At 50.7% G+C, this 26,315-nt stretch overlaps 1 protein-coding gene across 15 annotated transcripts in view; it reads left to right on the forward strand.

The window, feature by feature from the left end:
- Window positions 1–20,417, forward strand: part of PPARD (peroxisome proliferator activated receptor delta) — an 83,408-nt gene extending 62,991 nt beyond the window's left edge. For 8 of the 15 annotated variants that reach the window (XM_034961913.3, XM_055113498.2, XM_034961914.3 and 5 more), the window contains 6 exons: window positions 3,248–3,478; window positions 12,397–12,551; window positions 14,075–14,213; window positions 16,187–16,389; window positions 16,571–17,021; window positions 18,073–20,417. In XM_034961913.3, the coding sequence (XP_034817804.1) occupies window positions 3,349–3,478; window positions 12,397–12,551; window positions 14,075–14,213; window positions 16,187–16,389; window positions 16,571–17,021; window positions 18,073–18,320 (1,326 nt within the window). In that variant the 5' untranslated portion in view covers window positions 3,248–3,348 and the 3' untranslated portion in view covers window positions 18,321–20,417. The remainder of the gene's footprint in view (window positions 1–3,247; window positions 3,479–12,396; window positions 12,552–14,074; window positions 14,214–16,186; window positions 16,390–16,570; window positions 17,022–18,072) is intronic. The other 7 variants (XM_063604849.1, XM_063604850.1, XM_034961918.3 and 4 more) reach the window with 1 other exon arrangement.
- Window positions 20,418–26,315: the final 5,898 nt, after the last annotated feature.

Consider the following 26,315-nt stretch of genomic DNA (forward strand, 5'->3'; position numbering starts at 1 on the left):
AAAAAAAAAAAAAGCTGACTAATGCCACTACAGTCACACACTGCTGTTGGTAATTGCTAGGGTCCTTTTTCCAGTATTGTGGCCAACTTCCACCCCAGAACCCCACTCTACTCTTGAGCTAAGTGTCTTTATGTCTCCTATTTTAAGTTAGGATTGTGTTCAGTTGCATGCAACAGAAATCCGGCAATCAGTGCCTGGTAAAACAAGTTTGATTTTTTCACCCAACAAGCAGTCTGGAGGCCGGCATTGCAGGGTGGGTCCAGCAGCTTTGGGAGGCCGCAGTGGCCAGGTGCTTTCGGACTTTTCACCCACCCTCCTACCCTGTCTTCTGCTGCTCCGAAGGCAGCTGCTACACCTCTAGGCATAGTATTCCTGTTCCAGGCAGGAAGACGGGAAGGGCAGAAGTTTGTCTCTCTATTAGGAAATAATAGCTTTTTTGGAAGCTCCTCCTGGTAGATTTCTGTTCACATATTGCTGGTCAGAATTATGCCAATGAACACTGTAGCTGCAAGAGAGCTTGGGGAAATTGAGTGCTTAGGTAGGCACAGATTGCTGATCCAGAGAAGACTGAGACTCAGAAGGAAGGAGAATGGAGCTGGGGAGAAGTAGGAGTGACTGCCCCAGCTGCCACTTGGAGAAAGCCACGGGGTGAGCAGGACAGCACCTGTGAACATTTCCTGTGCTCTGGGTCTGGTGCTTCTCAAGTTTAACACCCAGGGGTGAGTGGTCAGGGACTGATCCTTGAGGAACTGATGTACATTAAACAAACTATCAAGTCCCTACAATGCAGTGTAAATGAGTAAAGAGCCTGCAGGGGAGAAACTGCCACTAGTGGAGACCATGCGAGTGGGCAGCCATTGCTTGGCTCTGGGGTGGGTGCCAGAGGCATGCAGGTGCCCAAGGGCCAGGTCTGCCCAATTTTCAAGAGAAGCCAGAAAACCAAAATTTTTAAAGGTTTTTTCGTTCTAACTCTATTTTGAAAAAAGTTTGGTGTTACAGAGTAAGTTGCAGAGATTGTACAGAGTCCCCACATATCCTTCACCCAGCTCACATTAAATCTTACATAAAGGAACACTGGTACAATACTATTAACCAAAGTCAGTGTGTTGTTCAGACCTTACCAGTTTTTCTGCCACTGCCCCCTTTCTGCTTCGGGGATCTGGTCCAGGATCCCACATTCATTTAGTTGTGTCTCTGTGGTCTGCTCCTGTCTGTGAGGCTTCCTCAGTCACAAAGCTAGAGGTTTACGTGACCTTTTCCAGGTTTTCCCACTCTACTGTAATGATTTGGAAATCATACATCGGCATCTTGAGACATCTTTTGAGAAGTAAAGGGACTTGAGCTGATTGAATGTTGATCACTCCCTCTCATCTTCCACATTATTAAGTTTTGCCTTCTTTTTTTATTATAATTTAAATTATTTTTAAGCCAGGCACAGTGGCTCATGCCTGTAATTCCAATACCTTGGTAGGCCAAGGTGGGCAGATTGCTTGAGCCCAGGAGTCCAAAACCAGCCGGGGCAACATAGCAAAACCTTATCCCTAAAAAAAAAAATACAGAAATTAGCTGGTGTGGTAGTGCACACCTGTGGTCCCAGCTACTTGGGTGGCTGAGGTGGGAGGATCGCTTGAGCACGGGAGATAAAGGCTGCAGTGAGCCATGATTGCGCCACTGCACTCCAGCCTAGGCGACAGAGTGAGACTGTCTCAAAAACAATAACAACAACAAAAAAAACCCCATCAGAAAACAGCTAAGAGTTTTGTGGTGTTGTTTTATTTTAGGTTCAGGGTACAGATGCAGGTTTGTTATATGGGTGAACTTGTGTCACAGGGGTTTATTATACAGATTATTTCATCACCCAGGTACTAAGACTAGTACCCGATAGTTATTTTTTCTGCTCCTCTCCTCCTCCCAGCCTCCACCCTCAAGTAGGCCCCGAGGTTATTGTTAAGTCCAAGCAAGGGAAGGCCTGGTGGAAATGAATGTGTAGCCTTAACATGTTTTGAGAGGGAATGATTTACTACCAGTTGGAAGTTGCTTTGCTGTGAAGCTGGTAGTGGTTCTCAAACTTGGCTGTACATTACAATCACCAGGACAATTAAAAAATAAGAAATCCAATGTCCAAGCTGCTCCCCAAACCAATCAAAGGAGAAACTCTGGGGATGGGACCAGGCATCTGTCTTTTTAAAAACTCCCCAGTGACTACAGTGTACAGCCGAGTTGGCAGGTCCAGAGCAGGGAGAGAGAGCAGAAGGAGTCTCTGATCACTCCAGGTTCTGGCTCTGATGAGTGGGTAGACAGGCAGGTGGGTTGCTAAAGTAAAGATTACTAGAGGACGAATGGGTTTGGGGAAAATGATGGGTTCTGTTTGGATAGATTGAGTTTGAGCTGTCGGTAAAATATCTAAGAGGTGGGGTCCCACAGATGCTTAACGTCTTAAAGCGGATCTTTTCTTCTCCTGATCCTTCCACAAGGTCTGGTGCAGACATTTCCCCGCTGGGAGACTCTCCACAGTACCTCATGATCTTATCATCTCTGACTGTGGCATTTGTGGATAATGTTTTACTTGCTAAGGGTTGGAACTGTCTCCTCCTGGGTGATGTGGACATGGCGTCACCACCCAGTAAGTTGTCACCTTGGAAAGACTCCAGGATGGAGCACATCTTCCTTTTTCTGATGTCTCTGCTATTGAGGCCATGGTTGCAGATCTGCTGTCAACATGAGCCAAGAACAGCAGGGCTTTATGTCTTTTTTCCACACCCAACCACTGAAAGGATGGGACTCACCCCTTCAGGAACAGTAGCACAGCAGAGCCGTGATTCTTGGGCCTGAGTGCTGGTAGGGACAGGGTCGGGGATGGGAAGCGTGATGCATATCTGGATTTCCAGGTGGGCTGGAGAGTTGGGAAAAGCCCCTCAAGTCATTCCAGTGTGCTTCCTGGAGACTCAGAACAGAAGGCAGCAGAGGAGGCAGGGAAGGGTGGCACAGTGGTGTGTCACCTCTCTAGTTTATGGAGCCTGCTCCGAACCCCACAAACCCACTACAAAAGCCAGGTGGGAAGGGTGATAGGGCAGGTGACTTGTGATACAAGGAGCAGAGACCATGGTATAGCACTGCAGGAACTGGGGAAGGAGCAGGAGCAGAAGAACCCCCTCCATGACAGCAGCCCCCAAGCGTGCCCCACTCGCACCATCCTCTTCCTTGTCACTGCCTCCCCTGACCTCTTCCTGTCTTCTCCTCTGCCCAGGCTGATGGGAACCACCCTGTAGAGGTCCATCTGCGTTCAGACCCAGACGATGCCAGAGCTATGACTGGGCCTGCAGGTGTGGCGCCGAGGGGAGATCAGCCATGGAGCAGCCACAGGAGGAAGCCCCTGAGATCCGGGAAGAGGAGGAGAAAGAGGAAGTGGCAGAGGCAGAAGGAGCCCCAGAGCTCAATGGGGGACCACAGCATGCACTTCCTTCCAGCAGCTACACAGGTGAGGAGAGGACTGGCAGGGGACACGGGGCAGAGGAGGCACAGCCCAGTGCAGTGGGGATCCTGGCCCTCTGCAAACACCATCATGTGGGGCGCAGAGTAGCAGAGTGCTGAAGGACTGGAGCCGGAAGCCTGGGTTCACGCCCAGTGCGGTGGGGATCTGCTCTGCCACTCACCAGCAGTGGGGCCTGGAGCAAGCTGCACCACTTCCTTCTGTAAAACAGGCCAGAGGATGGTAGGTGATGCGGATATGGGCTCTCGTGAGAATTAAATGAGTGGGCATCTGTAACACATGTCATCATCATTATTAGTATTCCCACCACTGTTACCACAAGGCATCTGAGACCAATCTCCACTAACAGCACACTAGAAAGATCAGCTGTACCTGGGATTGTTATGATCAGTCGAAACCCACAGTTCAATTGGTCTGGTAATAATTATACACATCATCATTGAGCTGTATCATAATTAGATAAAAATGCTAAGCAGTTAGTATGAATAACTCAACTAATATTATTTTTATGCAGCCAAGCAGTTGTAGCTTCTCCTGTCTCACTTATTGGTTCCCCTTTATTTATCAGCAGTGCAGACAGTTTTCTCTAGTACCCTGTACTGTTCTGTCATCTTCATCATCATCATGTTATGTTTACCTTCAAAAGCACCCAGAATCCATGCAGCCCCTGGCTTTCCCTGCTGCAGTTCCCCCTGCTTTTTTGTTTTTGTGGTTTTTCAGACAAAGTCTCCTTCTGTTGCCCAGACTAGAGTGCAGTGGCACAATCTCAGCTCACTGCAACCTCTGCCTCCTGGGTTCAAGCGATTCTTCTGCCTCAGCCTCCCGAGTAGCTGGGATTATAGGCGTGCACCACCACGCCTGGCTAATTTTTGTATTTTTTTAGTAAAGATGGGGTTTCACCATGTTGGCCAGGCTGGTCTCAAACCGCTGGGCTCAAGCAATCCACCCACCTCAGCCTCCCAAAGTGCTGGGATTACAGGCAGGAGCCACCGCGCCTGGCCTGATCCCTCTGCTTCTTGCTTTCTCCCGCCACTTCTCTCCTTACCCAAGTGCTGCAGGCCTGCACATCCAGCTCATCCTCACTCCTTCCCTTAGAGGGAACTCAGGGTCATAAGGATGTACTGCCGGGAGTAGACACCCTGCACTCGCTGCTGCTTTCAGCTGCAGGAGATCCTAGCCACAGGCGGTGACTCAGGCAGAGGAGCAAGCCCACCCCACAGAAATGGGCTCTGGACCCCTGTGACTGCATGGAGCAGGAGGAGGCAGTTAGTGTCCAAGCTAAGGCAGGGTGGAGGCTGTGGAGGTAGCGCAGGCTCCTGTTTGGGTCTGCAGCTAAGATGGGTCTGAATCCTGGAGCCACACCACCTTGAACCTGCAAAGCAAGTCTCAGAATTTTGCAGAAGTTCTTCCTCTTCAGTGTATAGAGTTGGGTGGAGGGAGTATAGAACCATCATTCAGTCCTTCTCATCTCACCCAGGATCACCTGGGAGTGACCAAAATAGGCCAAATGTGATTCTAGGGCCAAAGTGAAGGTGTCCGCCATTCCCCGAGTAAGCAACTTCCTGTCTATTGGCTGGTAACTGGGATGGCTTTGGAGACACAGCCTGTCTCAGAAGAGAGGAACAGCTAACCAGGAGTAATAATTCACTCAGTGCCAGTAGCACATACTGTTCTAAATCTGAAGAAGGTGGGGAGGGTTAGAAAGCAAAGGGAAGACAGTGGGGACTAAGAATGAGTGTGGGATGTCATGAGGATTCAAGGGAGAATGCAAGGAGAAGAGACGGCCACAGGGTTTGTGGCTATGCCGCCTGCCGTGGCCCACCTCATCCCCACATCTGAGCCCAGGCAGATGGAAGTCCCCTGCAGAGCAGTGTTCTGTCCTAGAGTTTCCTCCACACCCCTTCTTGGGACCAGGGCTGTTTCCCAAATAGCATCACTGTTCCCGTGCAGGCCAGGTGAGGTGCCTGGGAGCAGGGGTAGGGTGAGGCAGGCATGGCGGTGACCTCTCAGGCAGCTTCGTTGTGGGATTTAGGGCACAGCGGGAGACGTCCAGGGCAGAGGTTGCCTCACCAGTCACACGGTACTATGTAGGAGGTGGTGTTTAATAGATTCTGTTTATCAATAAGTGGATAAAGTGGAGATAGAGAGACTTCCTTGTTCAGTCATTGAAACAGGAGAGAGGGTTACTTGACATAATCACTTTGTGTTAAAGCTGTAGTGTATGAAAAGTTCCCAAAAATTCTACAAGACAAGCAACCTAGCAGGAAAATCAGAACAGGTAACAGTAGGACAAATACGAATGGCCTGAAATCCCGACAGGTTTTTCAGTCTAACCAACTCAAAGAAAGCACCTTAAGTTGCAATGCCATTTCACCTGTCAGATGGGTGGGGAGGACTTGGTTCTCCCACCACCAGGGGTGAAAGGGTAGTGTGGGCCAACACTTCTTAATGTGCGATTCTTTTTTTTTTTTTTGAGACAGAGCCTGGCTCTGTCGCTCAGGCTGGAGTGCAGTGGCACACGATCTCAACTCACTGCAACCTCTGCCTCCCGGGCTCAAGCGATTCTCCTGCCTCAGCCTCCCAAGTAGCTGGAATTACAGGCGTGCACCACCGTGCCTGGCTAATTTTTGTATTTTTAGTAGAGATGGGGTTCCACTGTGTTGGCCAGGCTAGTCACGAACTCCTCAGGTGATCCTCCCGCCTCGGCCTCCCAAAGTGTTGGGATTGCAGGTGTGAGCCACCACACCTGGCCAAGTGTGCATTTCTTTTACCCTGCATTCCCACTTCTAGGAACGTGTCCTGTGTAAGGACTTGCTCAGCATGCTCAGAGATTCCCATGCCAGCTTATTTACTGCAGGACTGCTCATAAGAGCAAAAATAGGAACGTGCCCATCTGTGGGGAACCGGTTATGTAAACTGTGGTAGAGCCATATGGTGGAATACTCTGGAGTCATTGAAAAGGATAAGGCTGGTTTATATATATTAAATAAGTTCCTGACAAGTTGGGGATCCCATTGTTTAAAATCCTTATGTTTCATAGAAGGCACCGGAAGAGTCTATACCGAAGGACTCAGGGGCTAACTCTGAGGAGCAGGATCATGGTTAAGGAGGCTGTGTCATAAGATCCTGCATACCCTTCTGTGTTTTTCTCAACAAGTCTGCACTACTTTCATAATTTGAAAGGCAACTGTACTTTTTTTAAGGCTAAAATTAACTGTTTAAAAGGCGGGTGAGGATCTGGCAGGTGAGGGGCCCTGGAGACAGAGCCTGATCATGTGTCCAGAGCAGAAGGGCTTGGAGATCACAGAGACCAGGGCAGGCATCCCAGGTCTGTCACTGTGAGCTGTAGCCCTCGCCAGTGCCATCACTTCTCCAAGTCTCATTCTCTTCACCTTTATAGGCTGTGTCCTACCCAGCCTGAGGGCCAGCCAGGTGAGAGTCAGTGGGGGTATGTGACCCATCGCAGGTCTCAGCACCTGCTAGTTCTCTGCCCCATCCCCATGAGTTATTACTTTGGCCTCGGGAGTCCCCTGAGGGACCCATAAGGACAGCGCACAGCTTTGAGCCCTGAAACAGCAGGAAGGCTCCACAGTCACCCCTGACCACCCTCCTCAGCAGTTCAGCACTGACTCTCAGTGCAGATATTGAGCTCAACACCTGCCATGCACCTTCTCACCCTCCCCCCAGCCAGGCAGGACAGACCTTCCCATCAACAAGGAAACTGAGGTTACCAGAAACCCACTTGCCAGGGTCCCCTGGGCATGTAGGAGTAGAGACAGCTAGAGCCAGGATTCACCTCCCATTCCCATTCTCATCCCTCCTGCTTCAGTGACATCCATCCCAATCACCCTTGAGAAAGAAAGAGGAAGATAAAGTGTCCTTCCTCCTGGCCTCAGCACCTCCTCACTTGGCAAGCACTTGGTGGGCATCAGGCTGGGCCCAGCACTGTGCCCAGGGCTGGCCATACAGTGGTGGACAAGGCTGAGTGCCTGTCCCAAGGAGCCCACAGTTCAGGCAAACAGGACAGCAGAAGTAAAGAGGCTGCTCAGTAACCCAGCCTCAAATCCCTGCAGAATTTGGCCTGACTTCAGAAGCTGCCGGGTGCTTGTTTGCCTGTGAGCTCTGCCAGCAAAGTAAATAGACCAGTCGGGCACCTCCTGGCTGTCTTCACAGCCATGACAACGGCATTCTCCCAGCATTGGAGGCTAGATATGCAGGAGAGCTCTCAGCCACAAATGATGTGAATAAGGTCAATAGTGTCTATTTGCTGAACTTGTCATCAAAGATGGTGAAACTGATACTTTACTCTCTGGGTGAGAGGGCTAGTGTTTACACTGAATCCAAACATTTGGATAATGACATGGTGCCTCCTCAGCAGTGACTGTGTCTTCTTGTTCATCATAATAATGTTATTGATTAGCGGTACTGAACATGTAGGTATGTGTAGTAGTGGAATGCCGAGGTTAAGAGCTCAGCTCCAGGAATTGCATGGTTCTAGGTTATAATTCTTGCTCTGTCACTGTATTAGTCAGGGTTCTCCAGAGAAGGAGAACCTGTGTGTGTGTGTGTGTGTGTGTGTGTGTGTATGTGTGTGTGTGTTGAAAGAAAGAGATGTGTTTTAACGAATTGGTTCACACAGTTGTTGGAGTGGCAAGTCCAAATTTTGAAAGGCAGGCAGGCTGGAGAGCCGGGGAAGTTGATGTTGCAGCTCAAGTCCGAAGGCAGCCTGGAGGCAGAATTTCCTCTTCCACAGTGGGGCCACGGTAGGCACTCAGTCTTTTTTCTTAAGGCCTTCAGTTGTTGGATGAGGGCCACTCACATTATGGAGGGTAATCTGCTTTACTCAAAGTCTTCTGATTTAAATGTTAATTGCATCTAAAAAATATCTTCTTAGTGGCCGGGCGCAGTGGCTCATGCCTGTAATCCCAGCACTTTGGGAGGCCAAGGTGGGTGGATCACCTGAGGTCAGGAATTCGAGACCAGCCCGGCCAACATGGTGAAACCCCATCTCTACTAAAAATACCAAAAAAAACTAGCTGGGCGCCTGTAATCCCAGCTACTCGGGGGGCTGAGGCAGGAGAATCGCTTGAACCCGGGAGGCAGAAGTTGCAGTGAGCTGAGATCGCGCCATTGCACTCCAGCCTGGGGAACAAAAGCGAGACTTCATCTCAAAAAAAAAAAAAAACAAAAAAAACACCTTCTTAGCACATTGTTTGGTCAAACAACTGGGCACCGTGGCCTAATCAAGTTGATACGTAAGACCAACATAGCCGCTGCCAGCAAGTTACTAACACTTCTGAGCCTTGGAGCCTCGGCTTCCTTGCCTGTAAAGTGGGGGTAAGAAGACCATCTTGAAAGGTTGTTTTGAGGTTTTACATGAGATGAAATGGGTGTCCAATGGAGTGCCTTCAGCAGGACACCTGCTTGCCCCCACCTCTACCCAGGACATCATGGTGCGGGGGAAGTGGTGGAACCTTCAGAACCCGGCCCCTAGTATGAGAAGAATTCTGCCATCACCTTTCTTTCAGCAGAGAGGGAAGCAGTCCCCTTCCATGACAGTCAAATGCGTGAGTGATGGCTCCTTCCAAAATCCTGCACTTCTTACTGCCCCTTACCTGGCATTGCTCCACTCTATCTCATGTTCTAGTTTTCTTATCTCTTTCTCTTTTTTTTTCTATTTTATTTTTTTCCTGTAGGCACAAGTGAGTTACAGTAGGTTAAGTTACACCTTACCTTTCCTTGTTTTTCTTGTTTATTTATTTATTTATTTTTTTGAGACAAGGTCTTGTTCTGTCACCACAGGCTGGAGTACAGTGGTGCAATCACAGCTCACTGCAACCTGGACCTCCCAGGCTCAAGTCATCTTCCCACATTCAGGCAATCCTCCTGCCTCAGCCTCCCAAGTATCTGGGACTACAGGCATGTGCCACCACACCCAGCTAGTTTTTTAATTTTTTATAGAGATAGAGACAGGGTCTCACTATGTTGCCCAGGCTGGTCTCAAACTCCTGGGCTCAGGTGATCCTCCCGCCTCAGCCTCCCAAAGTATTGGGATCACAGGTGTGAGCCACTGCACCTGGCCTTTTGTTTTTTTTAAGTAGAGACAGTCTTGCTTTATCACCCAGGCTGGTATACGACGGCACAATCACAGCTCTCCTAGGCTCAAGGATTTTCCTGCCTCAGCCTCCTCAGTAGCTGGCACTATAGGCAGGTGCCACGACACCCAACTATTTTTTTTTTTTTTACTTTTTATAGAGACAGAGTCTTACTATGTTGCTCCTGGCCTCAGGTAATCCTGCCTTGGCCTCCCAAAGTACTGCGATTACTGGCATGAGCCACCACACTCAGCCGAGTGCAATGGCGCGATCTCAGCTCACTGCAACCTCCGCTCCCCTGCCCCCGGGTTCAAGTGATTCTCCTTCCTTAGCCTCCCGAGTAGCTGGGACTACAGGCATGTGCCACCACGCCCAGCTAATTTTTGTATTTTTAGTAGAGATGGGGTTTCATCACCATGTTGGCCAGGATGGTTTCAATCTCTTGACCTCGCGATCCGCCTGCGTCGGCCTCCCAAAGTGCTGGGATTACAGGCGTGAGCCACCACACCCAGCCCTGCTGTTACCTCTGTCTTACCTCAGCTATTTGAGGATAGAGTCTAGGTCCTGTCCTGCATATAGAAGGTGCTTATCATGTGTCTTTTGAGTGAACACAGAGGGTGACATTGTCACGTGCAGTGCCAACAGAAACCAAATGACTAGACACCTGCTGACCTTCCATGGCCACAGGGAGGATGAGAAAGGCACCTCCAGGAGGTGTGAATAATCTGAGGGTATTGGCCACTGTGGACAAAACTCGGTGGTGGAAGTGAGCTCCGAGATCCAAAGGGAACGTGAGTAGAGACATGGAGAGTCTCGCAGAGGAAGCAGACGTGCAGGCCACAAAGATAAAATTACAAGAAATGCCCCAACACGAGCATATGCTCACGGACTGCACAGATTCAAGGAGGAAGTGCCAGAAACCCTGCCTGCCCCAGCATCTGCACAGGCCTCCACAAGGGGTTTCTGTCATGTTATCTCTTTTTCTTCCAACATCCGGTGCTGTGAGTTTTATTGTCCCTGTTATAATGCCTCCAGGAGTGGCAGGTCCTGCCCAGCCCCATCAGCCAGTTGGTGCTGCGGTCAGGACACCCAGGCAGCCTGAGGACTGCCAGTTGTGCAGAGAGCAATCGCGTGCCTGCTGCGTGCCCAGCACCTCACACAGCTCTCAGTGTCGGACCATGCTGGTGCCCTGGTGGACAAAGTTCCTGCCCTTGTGGCCCTTTTGTCTAGTGGGTGGCTTCCAACAATGAACACACACAGGATATGTCAGGCGGTGACAAAGGCTACTGAGAAGACCAAAGCAGCTTCACCCTCCCAGAGCACAGCTTTTCCCTCCCAGGCCCGAGAGATGTAGGGAGCCCGCTGTCCCAATCTGGGTCAAGAGGAACAGTTACACACCTTGGAATGACTGAAGTTGGGAGCTAAGGTGCCAGGACAAGACAGGCCATTTTAGGAACCAGAGACTTGTGTCACCCCTAAACCTCACCAGCCAGGAGGGGAGCAGCCCACTGGGTCCTCTCTGCCACAGTTGGGTGCTTCTTGTGCTCCCCCTCCTGTGGTCAGGATAGGGGAAGCAGGCTTTCCTGCTGCCACTCCTAGGACCCAAGGGGAAGCTGGGGGAGTGGGGAGACCGTGTGGGAAGGATGGAGTGCACTTTGATTGGTAGCAGGTGGATAGCTACTCCCATGGTGGGGAAATCAAGGTTGCTTGGCCTCTGTAGTAGAGAGGTATTACCACAGGCCTGGAAAACATTAGCCTGGGTTTATCTCTGTGGCTTCGGTCCCCCGACATCCCCTTCTACTCAAAATGGCTGATTCTCTGGTTTGGAGGTTTGGCACCTGCTTTTGGGGAGGTTGCTCAGTCATTAGAGAAGAGTGCAGAGGTTGGACGGTCATCATGGCAGAGGCAGGACAGCTGGTATGTGGGGCCATGAAACCAGCTTTGGGCTAGGAGTCAGGAAGCTGAGACTCAGTTCAGGTCCCCTTTCCAAGATGAAGAGATCATTTCCGAGTGTCCAAAGGGCACTGGGAAGAGAATCCTAGCAGTTCTTATGAAATCATCTGACAGCAGATATATCCTGAAGTCATAGCCTTAGCAAACTGCCTTTCTCGCCAACACATTCAACACCCCGTGGTTCAAACATCTATACGTCTGATAGAAAAACTTGGAGAAATTCAGTGTGTTGCTTAATCAATATGACTGATACCTAAGCTGTTCTACTCAAGCAAGAAGTTTCATGGGAATGAACTTGAGCTTCTTGAGAGATTGTTTACAGCATCCCTGGAGTCTATGCAAGAATAGAACTTCCTGTGGGGGATGGTGGGGAGGCTAGCTCTGCAGAGGTCTACAGTCCTGCAGTTTCTGCAAAACACGTTGCACACATCTCCATATGGGCCACACGGTGGCAACCTCTGAACCAGGAGAGCTGCTTCCTAAGGGCTAAGACCCTCTGTCTGCTTTCTCTCTCTTGCTTTCCTCCCAAAACACAGCCATCCTCCTCCCCACTGCTACCCCATGGTGAGTTCAGCCCAGGAAGCCTCTGACCCAGCCCTGATGGTAATAGCTGCTGTGTACTGGACATCTTCTGTATGTTAGGCTCTGGGAGAAATGCTGTGGAGACTTTTTGCCCATCCTCCCAGAGAAGCTGTCAGTACCCCCTGTTCTAGGTGAAGAAACTGGTCCTCAGAAAGGTTGACTCCCTGAGGCCACACAGCTGTTAAGTGGCTGAGGCGAGGGCTGTGGGGCTGTTCCCACGCCCTGGCTTCCAGGCCTGGCAGCATGTGGAGCTGCCCCTCCATCGTGTGTCCGCAGACCTCTCCCGGAGCTCCTCGCCACCCTCACTGCTGGACCAACTGCAGATGGGCTGTGACGGGGCCTCATGCGGCAGCCTCAACATGGAGTGCCGGGTGTGCGGGGACAAGGCATCGGGCTTCCACTACGGTGTTCATGCATGTGAGGGGTGCAAGGTACGGACTGCGGGGAGCGGTGGCTGGCCACTGAGGCTGTGGTCACATGGTGAATTGACCCTCCACAAAGCTTTCCTTGCCTTGGGGTGGGGCCCTGACTGTACCTATTGCAGAATTCCTGCCCAGGAGGCAGCCAGGCCCTTGCGCTCCAGACCTCAGCTCTGGGCACTGCAGAAGAGGGGGTTCCCTTGTCAAGCCTACCCTGCTGGGCACCTGTGTTGACCCAGCTCTGTGGGTGATTGTGTCCCCCTGGGGACCAGGCAGCTAGGACAGAATGAGGGTCTTGGGCTGAGCCATCATCTTACCTGAGGTCTGAGTTTCTTGTTTCTCAAGGCTCAAAGCGGGCTCTGAGAAAAAAGGACAGACATTTGTTTTTCCAGTGATGTTTGTGGGTCCTTCCTAACTTCACACCCATCAAAATCTCACAGATTATTTTATTGAATCACCACCTCACAAATACACAGAACCAGATACATTTATGAAGAAATCAAGTTAGCCGTGAGACAATCTTATGTTACCAAACTAACAAAGAAGCTTTTTTTTTTTTTTTTTTTTGAGATGGAATCTCGATCTGTCGCCCAGGCTGGAGTGCAGTGGCGTGATCTCAGTTAACTGCAACCTCCACCTCCCGGGTTCAGGAGATTCTCCTGCCTGAGCCTCCAGAGTAGCTGGGATTACAGGTACATGCCACCATGCCTGGCTAATTTTTGTATTTTTAGTAGAGATGGGGTTTCACCACATTGGCCAGGCTGGTCTCGAACTCCTGACCTCAGGTGATCCACCTGCCTTGGCCTCCCAAAGTGCTAGGATTACAGGTGTGAGCCACTGTGCCTGACCCAATTTTTGTAGTTTTAATAGGGACGGGGTTTCACCATGTTGGCTAGGCTGGTCTTGAACTCCTGACCTCAGGTGATCCACCCACCTCGGCCTCCCAAAGTGCTGGGATTACAGGCGTGAGCCACTGTGTCCAGCCCCAACAAAGAAGCTTTAGGACTTCTTTAGACATTTAAAATAGTTGTGTTATTTTTGTTTTGTTTTGTTTTGTTTTGTTTTGTTTTGAGATGGAGTTTCACTCTTGTTGTCCAGGCTGGAGTGTAATGGCGCGATCTCGGCTCACTGCAACCTCCACCTCCCGGGTTCAAGCGATTCCCCTGCCTCAGCCTCCTGAGTAGCTGGGATTACAGGGGTGTGCCACTACACCCAGCTAATTTTTCTGTATTTTTAGTAGAGACGGGGTTTCACCATGTTGGCCAGGCTGGTCTCAAACTCCTGACCTCAGGTGATCCGCCCACCTCGGCCTCTCAAAGTGCTGGGATTACAGGCGTGAGCCACTGTGCCTGAACTAAAATAGTTTTAATTAAAGTTTTAGAATTACTTTCCTTCTCCATCTCCCCTGCAAAAAAATTTCTTCTCATTACTTCCAAATGTCAGGAGTGTTTACACCTTATGCATAATCGGGCCCTTTGGCACAGCCTCCCTCCCACCTCCTGGTGGCCTTTCCTCACCTGTTCTTGGTGCTTCAGGGCTTCTTCCGTCGTACGATCCGCATGAAGCTGGAGTACGAGAAGTGTGAGCGCAGCTGCAAGATTCAGAAGAAGAACCGCAACAAGTGCCAGTACTGCCGCTTCCAGAAGTGCCTGGCACTGGGCATGTCACACAACGGTGAGAGCTGACCAGGGCAACTCACGGGCTGCTGGCTCCACACAGCCTGAAACCAAGGTCCAGGGAGCCCTTGGGGCAGCCTAGAGGGGGCACCTGTAGAGCAGTGCCTGGCGCACAGTAAGCACCATGGCTGTTGGCTGTTGGCTTTGCTGATCTGGACCTTGGATCTTAGAGCCTAAGACCTGCCACTTCCTCAGACTGCCAGCATCTACCATGGGTCCCAGGCGTGGGGTAGTGTTTACCTCCCTATACCTGAGGTTTACCCATTCTGGCCCAGAAGGGAACTGATAATTGATACCAGCTTGAACAATTTGGGGAACACCAGTCCCAGAAACTCAAGCCTGTCTCAGATGACCTGACACAGCATGAAAGCTACTGCCAAAGCCAGGTGGCCCTTCTTGGTTATAGAAGGCAGGCAGTAACCAGTAAGTAACCACATTTGTCAACTGCCAGGAGCCAGGCAGAAGTTTCTTGGAGGTCACCCACTCCCAGGAGACAGAGCCTTCTCTGCCCTGTGCTCCAGGCCTCCTGCAGAGCCTTGTCTTCGGACCCCTAGGGTAGGATATTGCAAAGCCCACCTGTCCCCTCAGTACCTCTCTGAGTAAGACCCCTAGAGGACAGGGGAGAGCCTCTTGTGATCTCTACAGGCAGGTTAGCTGCTTGGCCAGCTTTTACCCAGGGATGCCCTAACTGCCTTGCATCTTAGAGGGTAGCAGGACCTGAGCCCTCCATTTGCGGCTCTCCTGGGTAATGGGGTCTGGCAGGTCTGGGTTTGACTCCTTTCTTAGGAAATCTCGGAACTGACCGAATCCCTCTCCTTACGCTAACTCCAGGAGAAGTCGAATTCGTATCCTACTCAATTACTAATGACAACAATTTTTGAGTGCTTACTATGTGAGGATTCTTATTTAATTGATCTAATAACTCAGTTTTAAAAAGTATTAGCCTCATTTTTCTGATTAAAAAAGAAAAGTGGCCAGGTGCAGTGGCTCACACCTGTAATCCCATCACTTTGGGAGGCCAAGGTAGGAGGATTGCTTGAGTCCAGGAGTTTAAGACCAGCCTGAGCAACATAGTGAGACCTCATCTCTACAAAAAAAAAAAAAAATGAGCCAGGCTTGGTGGCGTGCACCTGTAGTCCCAGCTACTCAGAAGGTTGAGGCGGGAGGATCACTTTAGCCCAGGAGGTCAAGGCTGCAGTGAGCCATGATTGTGCCACTGTACTCCAGCCTGGATGAGAGTGAGACCCTGTCTCAAAACAAAAAAAGAAAAAGGCTGGGCATGGTGGCACATGCCTGTAATCCTAGCACTTTGGGAGGCCAAGGCAAGTGGATCACCTGTGGTCAGCAGTTCGAGACCAGCCTGGCCAAGATGGTGAAACTCTGTCTCTACTAAAAAAAAAATACAAAAATTAGCCGGGCATGGTGGTGGGCGCCTATAATCCCAGCTACTCGGGAGGCTGAGGCAGAGAATTGCTTGAACCCGGGAGGCAGAGGTTGCAGTGAGCCGAGATCGTGCCACTGCACTCCAGCCTGGGAGACAGAGCGAGACTCTGTCTCAAAAAAAAAAAAAAAAGGAAAAAGAAAAGTGAAGGAGTCTGCCCCAAGTCACAAAGCTAGTAAACTGCTGAGCTGGAACTCAAGCCCAGGCCTTTGTCACCAAAGTCTGTCTTACCCCAGCTAGCGTAGCTCAGTCACTCAGTAAGTTAGAGCCCTTGTGTGCTGGGCACTGTGAACAAAACAGACAAAATCACTGCTCTTGCAAAGATACACCAAAAAAAAAAAAAAAAATCACATCTTGTGGAGCTTGCGATCTGGAGGGGCCACCCCATCATTCCTACCTTGCTGACTCTAGAGCTTCTGGGGGCCTTAGGCTCCAAAAGGATTTGGCCCATGCACCTGTAAAGGGATGAGGATGTCAGAGGTGCTGGGGCCTGCCTGGGCTCCTTGCTGACTGCCCCCTTCCCTGTGCAGCTATCCGTTTTGGTCGGATGCCGGAGGCTGAGAAGAGGAAGCTGGTGGCAGGGCTGACGGCAAACGAGGGGAGCCAGTACAACCCACAGGTGGCCGACCTGAAGGCCTTCTCCAAGCACATCTACAATGCCTACCTGAAAAACTTCAACATGACCAAAAAGAAGGCCCGCAGCATCCTCACCGGCAAAGCCAGCCACACGGCGGTGAGTGTTGCTGCTGCTTGGCCTGGCAGCATCCTGGGCTCTGGGTCCCACTGCTGCCTGCCTGACTCCTGGGAGAGCCAGGCCTTCTCCCTCCCTCAACTTCATGGTGCAGGCAAGGGATATGGGGAGCACAGGGTGGGGGTCTCCCGAGGCCTGATCTCTAACGGGGCCTGGTTTTCAGCCCTTTGTGATCCACGACATCGAGACATTGTGGCAGGCGGAGAAGGGGCTGGTGTGGAAGCAGTTGGTGAACGGCCTGCCTCCCTACAAGGAGATCAGCGTGCACGTCTTCTACCGCTGCCAGTGCACCACAGTGGAGACCGTGCGGGAGCTCACTGAGTTCGCCAAGAGCATCCCCAGCTTCAGCAGCCTCTTCCTCAACGACCAGGTTACCCTTCTCAAGTATGGCGTGCACGAGGCCATCTTCGCCATGCTGGCCTCTATCGTCAACAAGGACGGGCTGCTGGTAGCCAACGGCAGTGGCTTTGTCACCCGTGAGTTCCTGCGCAGCCTCCGCAAACCCTTCAGTGATATAATTGAGCCTAAGTTTGAATTTGCTGTCAAGTTCAACGCCCTGGAACTTGATGACAGTGACCTGGCCCTATTCATTGCGGCCATCATTCTGTGTGGAGGTGAGTGAGAGTGGGGCAGGTGGGCTGGCCTGGCACACCCGGTCGTCCGGGGGTTGGCCCTCACTGCAGGGCAATGTGCCTGAGCTCTGACAGTGTGGGGAAGTGTCCCTGTGATCTTGGCAGTGGAACATGCAAGGCACTGACTGAGCATGCAGGATCAGCTCCATCTAATTATGTACGTAGATAGAGGTGGAGACAGGAAAAAGACTAAGCCAGACGTGGTGGCTCACACCTGTAATCCCAGCACTTTGGCAGGCCGAGGCGGGTGGATCACTTGAGGTCAGGAGTTCGAAACCAGCCTGGCCAACATGGTGAAACCCCGTCTCTACTAAAAATACAAAAAATTAGCGAGATGTGGTGGCATGCGCCTGTAATCCCAGCTACTTGGGAGGCTGAGCCAGGAGAATCGCTTGAACCCGAGAGGTGGAGGTTGCAGTGAGCCAAAATCCCACCACTGCACTCCAGCCTGGGTGACAGAGTGAGACCCTGTCTCAAAAAAAAGGAAAAGGACTAACAGGCAGTATGCTGTCATGTTAATGTGGGGTAGAAAAATTGTCTGCATTTTTTCTGCATTTTTAAAATTCCAACACAATAAATACAATAATAACTATGCTAACTAACAGTGGTCTAGAGCTTACTTCATGCCAGGCACTGTTCTTTTCATCGATGATGACTCACTTGATCCTCACAACAGCCCTGTGCAGGAAGAATGTTTTGTGTCTCCATTTTACACATCAGAGAGGCTGAATGACCTGCCTGTAGCCTCACAGGCAGACACAGGATTTGAATTAAGCATTGAGTCTCTTAACCACAATACTACGTTGCCTAATCGGGGGGGAGGTGGGGGCAAATTGGCAAAAAACAAAAGAAGTGGATTAAGACCAGGGGTAGGGAGATTAGAACACCCAGTGGAGCATTGCTGATGGGACAGGGCTTGGTCTGTCACGGCCAAGGAGGCCTGCCGTCCCCTGGGCCAAGTCACCTCTTGGGGTGGAGGTAGGGGAGCTCCACTGCCTTTCTGAGCTCCCTGGCGTGCCCTGTGTCCCCACAGACCGGCCAGGCCTCATGAACGTTCCACAGGTGGAGGCTATCCAGGACACCATCCTGCGTGCCCTCGAATTCCACCTGCAGGCCAACCACCCTGATGCCCAGTACCTCTTCCCCAAGCTGCTGCAGAAGATGGCTGACCTGCGGCAACTGGTCACCGAGCACGCCCAGATGATGCAGCGGATCAAGAAGACCGAAACCGAGACCTCGCTGCACCCTCTGCTCCAGGAGATCTACAAGGACATGTACTAACGGCGGCACCCAGGCCTCCCTGCAGACTCCAATGGGGCCAGCACTGGAGGGGCCCACCCACATGACTTTTCCATTGACCAGCCCTTGAGCACCCGGCCTGGAGCAGCAGAGTCCCACGATTGCCCTCAGACACGTGACACCCACGGCCTCTGGCTCCCTGTGCCCTCTCTCCCGCTTCCTCCAGCCAGCTCTCTTCCTGTCTTTGTTGTCTCCCTCTTTCTCAGTTCCTCTTTCTTTTCTAATTCCCGTTGCTCTGTTTCTTCCTTTCTGTAGGTTTCTCTCTTCCCTTCTCCCTTGCCCTCCCTTTCTCTCTCCACCCCCCACGTCTGTCCTCCTTTCTTATTCTGTGAGATGTTTTGTATTATTTCACCAGCAGCATAGAACAGGACCTCTGCTTTTGCACACCCTTTTCCCAGGAGCAGAAGAGAGTGGGGCCTGCCCTCTGCCCCATCATTGCACCTGCAGGATTAGGTCCTCAGTTCTGTCTCCTGTCTTCAGAGCAAAAGACTTGAGCCATCCAAAGAAACACTAAGCTCTCTGGGCCTGGGTTCCAGGGAACTAAGCATGGCCTGGACTGACTGCAGCCCCCTATAGTCATGGGGTCCCTGCTGCAAAGGACAGTGGGCAGGAGGCCCCAGGCTAAGAGCCAGATGCCTCCCCAAGACTGTCATTGCCCCTCCGATGCTGAGGCCACCCACTGACCCAACTGATCCTGCTCCAGCAGCACACCTCAGCCCCACTGACACCCAGTGTCCTTCCATCTTCACACTGGTTTGCCAGGCCAATGTTGCTGATGGCCCCCTGCACTGGCCGCTGGACGGCACTCTCCCAGCTTGGAAGTAGGCAGGGTTCCCTCCAGGTGGGCCCCCACCTCATTGAAGAGGAGCAAGTCTCAAGAGAAGGAGGAGGGATTGGTGGTTGGAGGAAGCAGCACACCCAATTCTGCCCCTAGGACTCGGGGTCTGAGTCCTGGGGTCAGGCCAGGGAGAGCTCAGGGCAGGCCTTCCGCCAGCACTCCCACTGCCCCCCTGCCCAGTAGCAGCCGCCCACATTGTGTCAGCATCCAGGGCCAGGGCCTGGCCTCACATCCCACTGCTCCTTTCTCTAGCTGGCTCCACGGGAGCTCAGGCCCCACTCCCCCTGAAGCTGCCCCTCCAGCACACACACATAAGCACTGAAATCACTTTACCTGCAGGCTCCATGCACCTCCCTTCCCTCCCTGAGGCAGGTGAGAACCCAGAGAGAGGGGCCTGCAGGTGAGCAGGCAGGGCTGGGCCAGGTCTCCGGGGAGGCAGGGGTCCTGCAGGTCCTGGTGGGTCAGCCCAGCACCTGCTCCCAGTGGGAGCTTCCCGGGATAAACTGAGCCTGTTCATTCTGATGTCCATTTGTCCCAATAGCTCTACTGCCCTCCCCTTCCCCTTTACTCAGCCCAGCTGGCCACCTAGAAGTCTCCCTGCACAGCCTCTAGTGTCCGGGGACCTTGTGGGACCAGTCCCACACCGCTGGTCCCTGCCCTCCCCTGCTCCCAGGTTGAGGTGCGCTCACCTCAGAGCAGGGCCAAAGCACAGCTGGGCATGCCATGTCTGAGCGGGGCAGAGTCCTCCAGGCCTGCAGGGGCAAGGGGCTGGCTGGAGTCTCAGAGCACAGAGGTAGGAGAACTGGGGTTCAAGCCCAGGCTTCCTGGGTCCTGCCTGGTCCTCCCTCCCAAGGAGCCATTCTGTGTGTGACTCTGGGTGGAAGTGCCCAGCCCCTGCCCCTACCGGCGCTGCAGCCTCCCTTCCATGCCCCAGGATCACTCTCTGCTGGCAGGATTCTTCCCGCTCCCCACCTACCCAGCTGATGGGGGTTGGGGTGCTTCCTTTCAGGCCAAGGCTATGAAGGGACAGCTGCTGGGACCCACCTCCCCCTCCCCGGCCACATGCCGCGTCCCTGCCCCCACCCGGGTCTGGTGCTGAGGATACAGCTCTTCTCAGTGTCTGAACAATCTCCAAAATTGAAATGTATATTTTTGCTAGGAGCCCCAGCTTCCTGTGTTTTTAATATAAATAGTGTATACAGACTGACGAAACTTTAAATAAATGGGAATTAAATATTTAAGAGCTGACTGGAAGCTGACTCAGTTACTTGCATGTTTTTCCTGGGGCTGACAGGGCTCCACGCCTCCTCCACATCCAGTACTGGAGGGCAAAGGAGGCTTTGGGCTCCAAAACCCTCCCCTGCCTCCACCTCGCTTTGCTCACCGCTTGTCAGTCAGGTGGATGACTATGCCATTTCCACCCTGCAGAGAGAATTTGGGATGTGAGGGGACAAAGGACGTGTGGTGCCCTGGCCTCACCTGGTGGAGCACTTGGGGTCTAGGGAAGGGGAAGGCCCCTGGAGGAGGCGGATGCAGGACTCAATAGATCAAAGCCAGTTTTTCATCACCACAAGAGATGACGGCTTTCCTCTCCTTTGCTGCCACCCAGCTCTCTCCTGTCTTTCCTGAGTGCCATCTCCCCAGCGGTCCAGTCGAGCCCAGCCCCCAGCAGCCATGGGTTTGTTTGCAGTGTGAGGCCAGGTCAGGGTGTGTAACAGAATATGTGTTTAGTCAGGAAAAAAACTACAGCTAAATATTTCCAAATGGGGAATGTACTGCAGGGAGTTGTTACAAAAGTATTGGAAGTACTGAAAGATCAATAGGGGGAAATAGGAGTCATCCAGAGATGAGTAACTGCAGGAAGCCATTCTCACCTCCAGGGCTGAATGGGAAAATGGTATCATTCAGGGCCCACCGTTGCTACAACACACACTGACACTGCGGCGACCCAGGAGTCTGAAGTCACCAGTTGATTTGACTGTAGAACCAGACTGCTGGTGCCTGAGTTCACGCAGATGGTACATATGGGGCCACCAGAGTGCCCGAGGCCACCACCACTGCTGCCCCTGGAACCTCACTGCTTGAGTGCTGTAGCCCCATAACTCATAGCCTGGTCTCAGCTGCTTCTGCCAGAAGTGCTGTCAGAGTTTGGGGTTGGGGAAGCAAAGGATTCTTCCTTCTGCCTATCTTCCAGTCTGTTGCTTTTACCTCCCATTGGGGGAAAAAAATGCATGGTAGTCTAGGAAATGGAGTTTGTAGACTTCCAGCCCTTGCAGCATAGAGGAGCATGTGGAAGGGTGGGAACTGAACCAAGCGTCTGCAGGCAAACAACTAGCACACCGTACAGGCACCAGCCCCAGTGTGAGGGATCCCAGAGGCCCACAGCTAAGGGATGGTCACTACAGCACTTGCCTCCCTGTTTTCTTTCTTTGCTGGTCATCTTGGCAGAGCAATCTGAATTGTCAGGTCCCATATGGTTCATCTCAGTCCAGAGAGTGACAGCCCCAGGGGGGAACAGGAGGAAAAGAGGAGAAGGAAGAAAAAAAGGGGTGCTTGGAACCAGGGCATCTCTGAAATTGGTAGCCTTTTTTATAATGGAATCCTCTGGTTTACTTGGTGTTATAAGTAAAATGTTTATTCAGAAACAGAATGCTTGTTCCTTGGAACTATAAGGAAAAACTAGCATTTAGACAAAAAGTTTTCTCAGCAAGGCAATTTTACTTTCTGCAGGAAGGGTGTTCCTCACAGATGGAACAATGGCGAGAGCACACACGAACAAAGGAGGGAAGCAATTTTTATCCTTTATGCAGCTTGTCCCTGCTACTGTGTCCTGTCTCCATTGGCTGAAGCCAGACCACACAATCTAAGCTAAACATGACTAGCTAATAACTTAAAACTTTCCTAAATAGGTGAAGGCAAGGGAGAACCAAGGAAAAGAGGAAGTTGCTTGCAAAAGGACTTAGAAAAGTAATAACCAAATATCTGGTTAAAGTACAAGGACATAGAATGTACTAATTCCCTTATATCTAACAGCTACACAGGATAGGGCTTAACAAAGAGTTATTAGCACAAAACAAGGTGGCTTGAAGGAAGTTAGTCTTTAAAAGAAACTATTATTTCTAACACTTATGATTTATTTTTTAACAAGAAGGGAAACTTTGAAGAGGAACCTTTTTTACTTTCTACATTTGGTTTATTTTACTCACCTCCCTATTCTTTCCCACACTATCAAATTGGGAAAAAATAGTCAAAGACTGTGTGTGTCTCAGTTGTTAAAGGCCAGTCCTCTTCCCAGCACTGAAGAACCCAGTATACTAAATAACCAGTTCTCACTCAGTTCAGAGAGTCGAAGCTGTCTCAACCACTTTGCCTGGCTTCTGGTGCTGCAAAGAGCATCATATGACTCTGGCCCCCGTTGTTACTATCCCTAATTGCTATTCCTTATTAAGCAGCTATTCATGCATTATACATACATCACCTCTAATCTTATAAGGTAAACATTATCACCTGTCATTTTACAGAGGAGGAAGCACAATGAGAGATTAAGGGGTGTGCCTGTGGTCACAGCTAGGAAGAGGCATGGCCGGTATTCCATCCGCAGCCTTAGGATCTCTGCTTTTCAGCCAGGATCAAAACTTTGGGGAAAACAGTTGGTCACCTGGTCTCTTTTTAATAATGCTCAGGACAAATGAATCAAGCATTTAAACTAAAAAAAGAAGAAAGCAAACTTAGGAAACTTAGAAGATGTTCTTGGCAATAATTCTATAAACCTAAAAGTATTCTGAAATTAGAAGTTTATTAGAGAGATAGCCGGGCACGGTGGCTCACGCCTGTAATCCCAGCACTTTGAGAGGCCAAGGTGGGCAGATCACCTGAGGTCGGGAGTTAAAGACTAGCCTGGCCAACATGGTAAAACCCGGTCTCTACTAAAAATACAAAAAAAAAAAACCACAAAAAACTTGGGCATGGTGGCGCACACCTGGGTAATCCCAGCTACTCAGGAGGCTGAGGCTGGAGAATCACTTGAACCCAGGAGTTCGAGGTTGCAGTGAGCTGAGCTCACACCACTGCACTCCAGCCTGGGTGACAGAGAGAGACTCTGTCTCCAAAAAAAAAAAAAAAAAAAAAAAAAAATTATTGGAAAGAAAGAAAGAAACAGGGTCTTGAGCTGGTAGTATTCCTGGGAAGCCTGGCAAAAGCAGATGCAAAACCTTTCTGGAGGATGGATACAGGCAGTAGAGAATTCCCACAAAATCATAGATTAAAAAAAAAAAAGCCTGCATGAAAATAAATAGACATAACAACCAGTGAAGTTAGAGCCCTGGCACCTCAAAAAATATAACTATTGACTATTATACAGGAAATAAATGTTTTACTCAGGAGGCTGAGGCAGGACAATCACTTGAGGAGGCTGAGGCAGGAGGATCACTTGAGCCCAGGCGTTTGAGGTTGCAGTGAGCTATGATTGCGCCACTGCACTCTAGCCTGGGTGACAGTGAGACCCTGTCTCAAAAAAATAGGTTGGGCGTGGTGGCTCATGCCTGTAATCCCAGCACTTTGGGAGGCCAAGGCGGGTGGATCATGAGGTCAGGGGATCGAGACCATCCTGGCTAACATGGTGAAACCCCATCTCTACTAAAAAATACAAAAAATTAGCCAGGCATGGTGGTGGGCGCCTGTAATCCCAGCTATTCGGGAGGCTGAGGCAGGAGAATAGCGTGAGCCCAGGAGGCGGAGCTTGCAGTGAGCCGAGATCGCACCACTGCACTCCAGCCTGGGCGACAGAGCGAGACTCCGTCTCAAAAAATAAAAATAAAATAAAAAATACATTTAAAAAAAAAAAGAAATCAAGGTTGGGCGTGGTGGCTCACACCTGTAATCCCAGCACTTTGGGAGGGTGAGGCAGGTAGATCACCTGAGATCAGAAGTTTGAGGCCAGCCTGGCGAAACCCTGTCTCTACTAAAAACACAAAAAATTAGCCAGACGCAGTGGCACATGCCTGTGGTCCCAGCTGCTCCAGAGGCTGACACAGGAGAATCTCTTGAACCTGGGAGACGGAGGTTGCGGTAAGCTGAGATCGAGCCACTGCACTCCAGCGTGGGCGACAGAGCGAGACTTCGACTCAAAAAAAAAATCAAAACATAAGAAAGGAATAATTTGCTTTGTTTGTTTTTTTGTTTTGAGATGTAGTCTCGCTCTGCAGCCCAGGCTGGAGTGCAATGGCATGATCTCGGCTCACTACAAACTCTGCCTCCCAGGTTCAAGCAATTCTCCTGCCTCAGCCTCCCAAGTACCTGGGATTACAGGCGGCCGCCACCACGCCCGGCTAATTTTTGTATTTTTAGTAGAGATGGGGTTTCACCATGTTGGTCAGGCTGGTCTCGAACTCCTGACCGCAGGTGATCTGCCCACCTCAGCCTCCCAAAGTGTTAGGGTTACAGGCGTGAGCCATTGCGGCCAGCCAATTTGCTTTTTTAAGAAAAAAAAAATTAAGAAATGCCTGGAACTTCTAAGAAAAAAAAAAACCCGAATGAGTTAAAAATTAGACACAGCTAGAGATCATTTTTTGCTCCTCAAGAAGGTTCTGTAGAAATTTTCGGCCGGGCATGGTGGCTCACATCTGTAATCCCAGCACTTTGAGAGGCCAAGGTGGGCGGTTCATGAGGTCAGGAGTTCAAGACCATCCTGGCCAACATGGTGAAACCCTGTTTCTACTAAAATACAAAAAATTAGGCAGGCGTGGTGGTGCACGCCTGTAGTCCCAGCCCCTTGGGAGGCTGAGGCAGGGGAATTGCTTGAACCCGGGAGGCGGAGGTTGCAGTGAGCCAAGGTCGTGCCACTGTACTCCTGCCTGGCGACCGAGCAAGACTCCGTCTTAAAAAAAAAAAAAAAGAAAGAAAATTTCCAGAAAATAGCACAGGGAAATCAAGATATAGAAAATACGGAAAGAATATCAATAAAAATTCTCATACACTGCAGAAGGGAGAAGTTGTGCTATACGATCAATTTGAAAAACAATTTGGCAAAATCTAGTCAAGTTGAAGGTGCACACACTCTGTTACCCTGCATTTTCCTATTAAAATGTGCCTGTGGATGCTACTGGGCACAACCCAGATCCCACCCCTCAGGACCCAGCTGCTGGGGGTATCGGCTGCTGAATTCAAAGCTGAGTTCCTCTCGGTGAATTGCCCTTACCAAAGGAAGCTGCCTCACCCAAGGATATGCACACGCCCTGCTCAGGGCAGCCTGTGTCCAACATGGGAGTACAAAGGCCAAGCCTTCTTGCCCATTTTGGAACAACTGCAAAGACTGGCCCAGCTCCAGAGCTGAGGCTTCTCTTATAATTACATTGCAGCTTAACTTCAATGGTTAACTTAACTGGTTAGGGAGAATCCTCTGACCAATCCTGCTTCCTTCAGTTCCTTACAGGTGTTGTTCTAAAGAGCATTCCCCAGAAAGTGTTGTGCAAGTAAACTTCCAAATCTATTTCCTAAAGAAGCCATCCTGAGACAGTACCCCAGAGAGAAACCCATCAAATTACACCAAGACTTATATAAACATTTACAGGAGCAATAGCAAACATTTGGAAACAATAAAAATGTTAATCAGGCTGGTGCAGTGGCTCATGCCTGTAATCTCAGCACTTTGGGAGGCCAAGGCAGGAGGATCACTTGGGGCCAGGAGTTCAAGACCAGCCTGGGCAACATAGTGAGACCCCATCTCTCCAAAAAGTTTTGTTTTGTTTTGTTTTGTTTTGTTTTTGAGATGGAGTTTCACTCTTGTTTCCCAAGCTGGAGTGCAATGGCATGATCTCGGCTTACTGCAACCTCCATCTCCCAGGTTCAAGCAATTCTCCTGCCTCAGCCTCCCAAGTAGTTGATATAATCTCCCAAGAGATTATAGGCGTGCGCCACCACGCCTAGCTAATTTTTGGTATTTTTAGTAGAAACAAGTTTCACTATGTTAGCCAGGCTGGTCTCAAAATTCCTGACCTCAGGTGATACACCCACCTCAGCCTCCCAAAGTGCTGGGATTACAGGCATGAGCTACTGTGCCCGGCCAAAACGTTTTTAAAAATTAGCCGGGCGTGGTGGTACATGCCTGTAGTCCCAGCTACTTGGGAGGCTGAGGCAGGAGG

This window comes from Pan paniscus, chromosome 5, assembly GCF_029289425.2.
Source record: "Pan paniscus chromosome 5, NHGRI_mPanPan1-v2.0_pri, whole genome shotgun sequence".
NCBI lineage: Eukaryota > Metazoa > Chordata > Mammalia > Primates > Hominidae > Pan > Pan paniscus.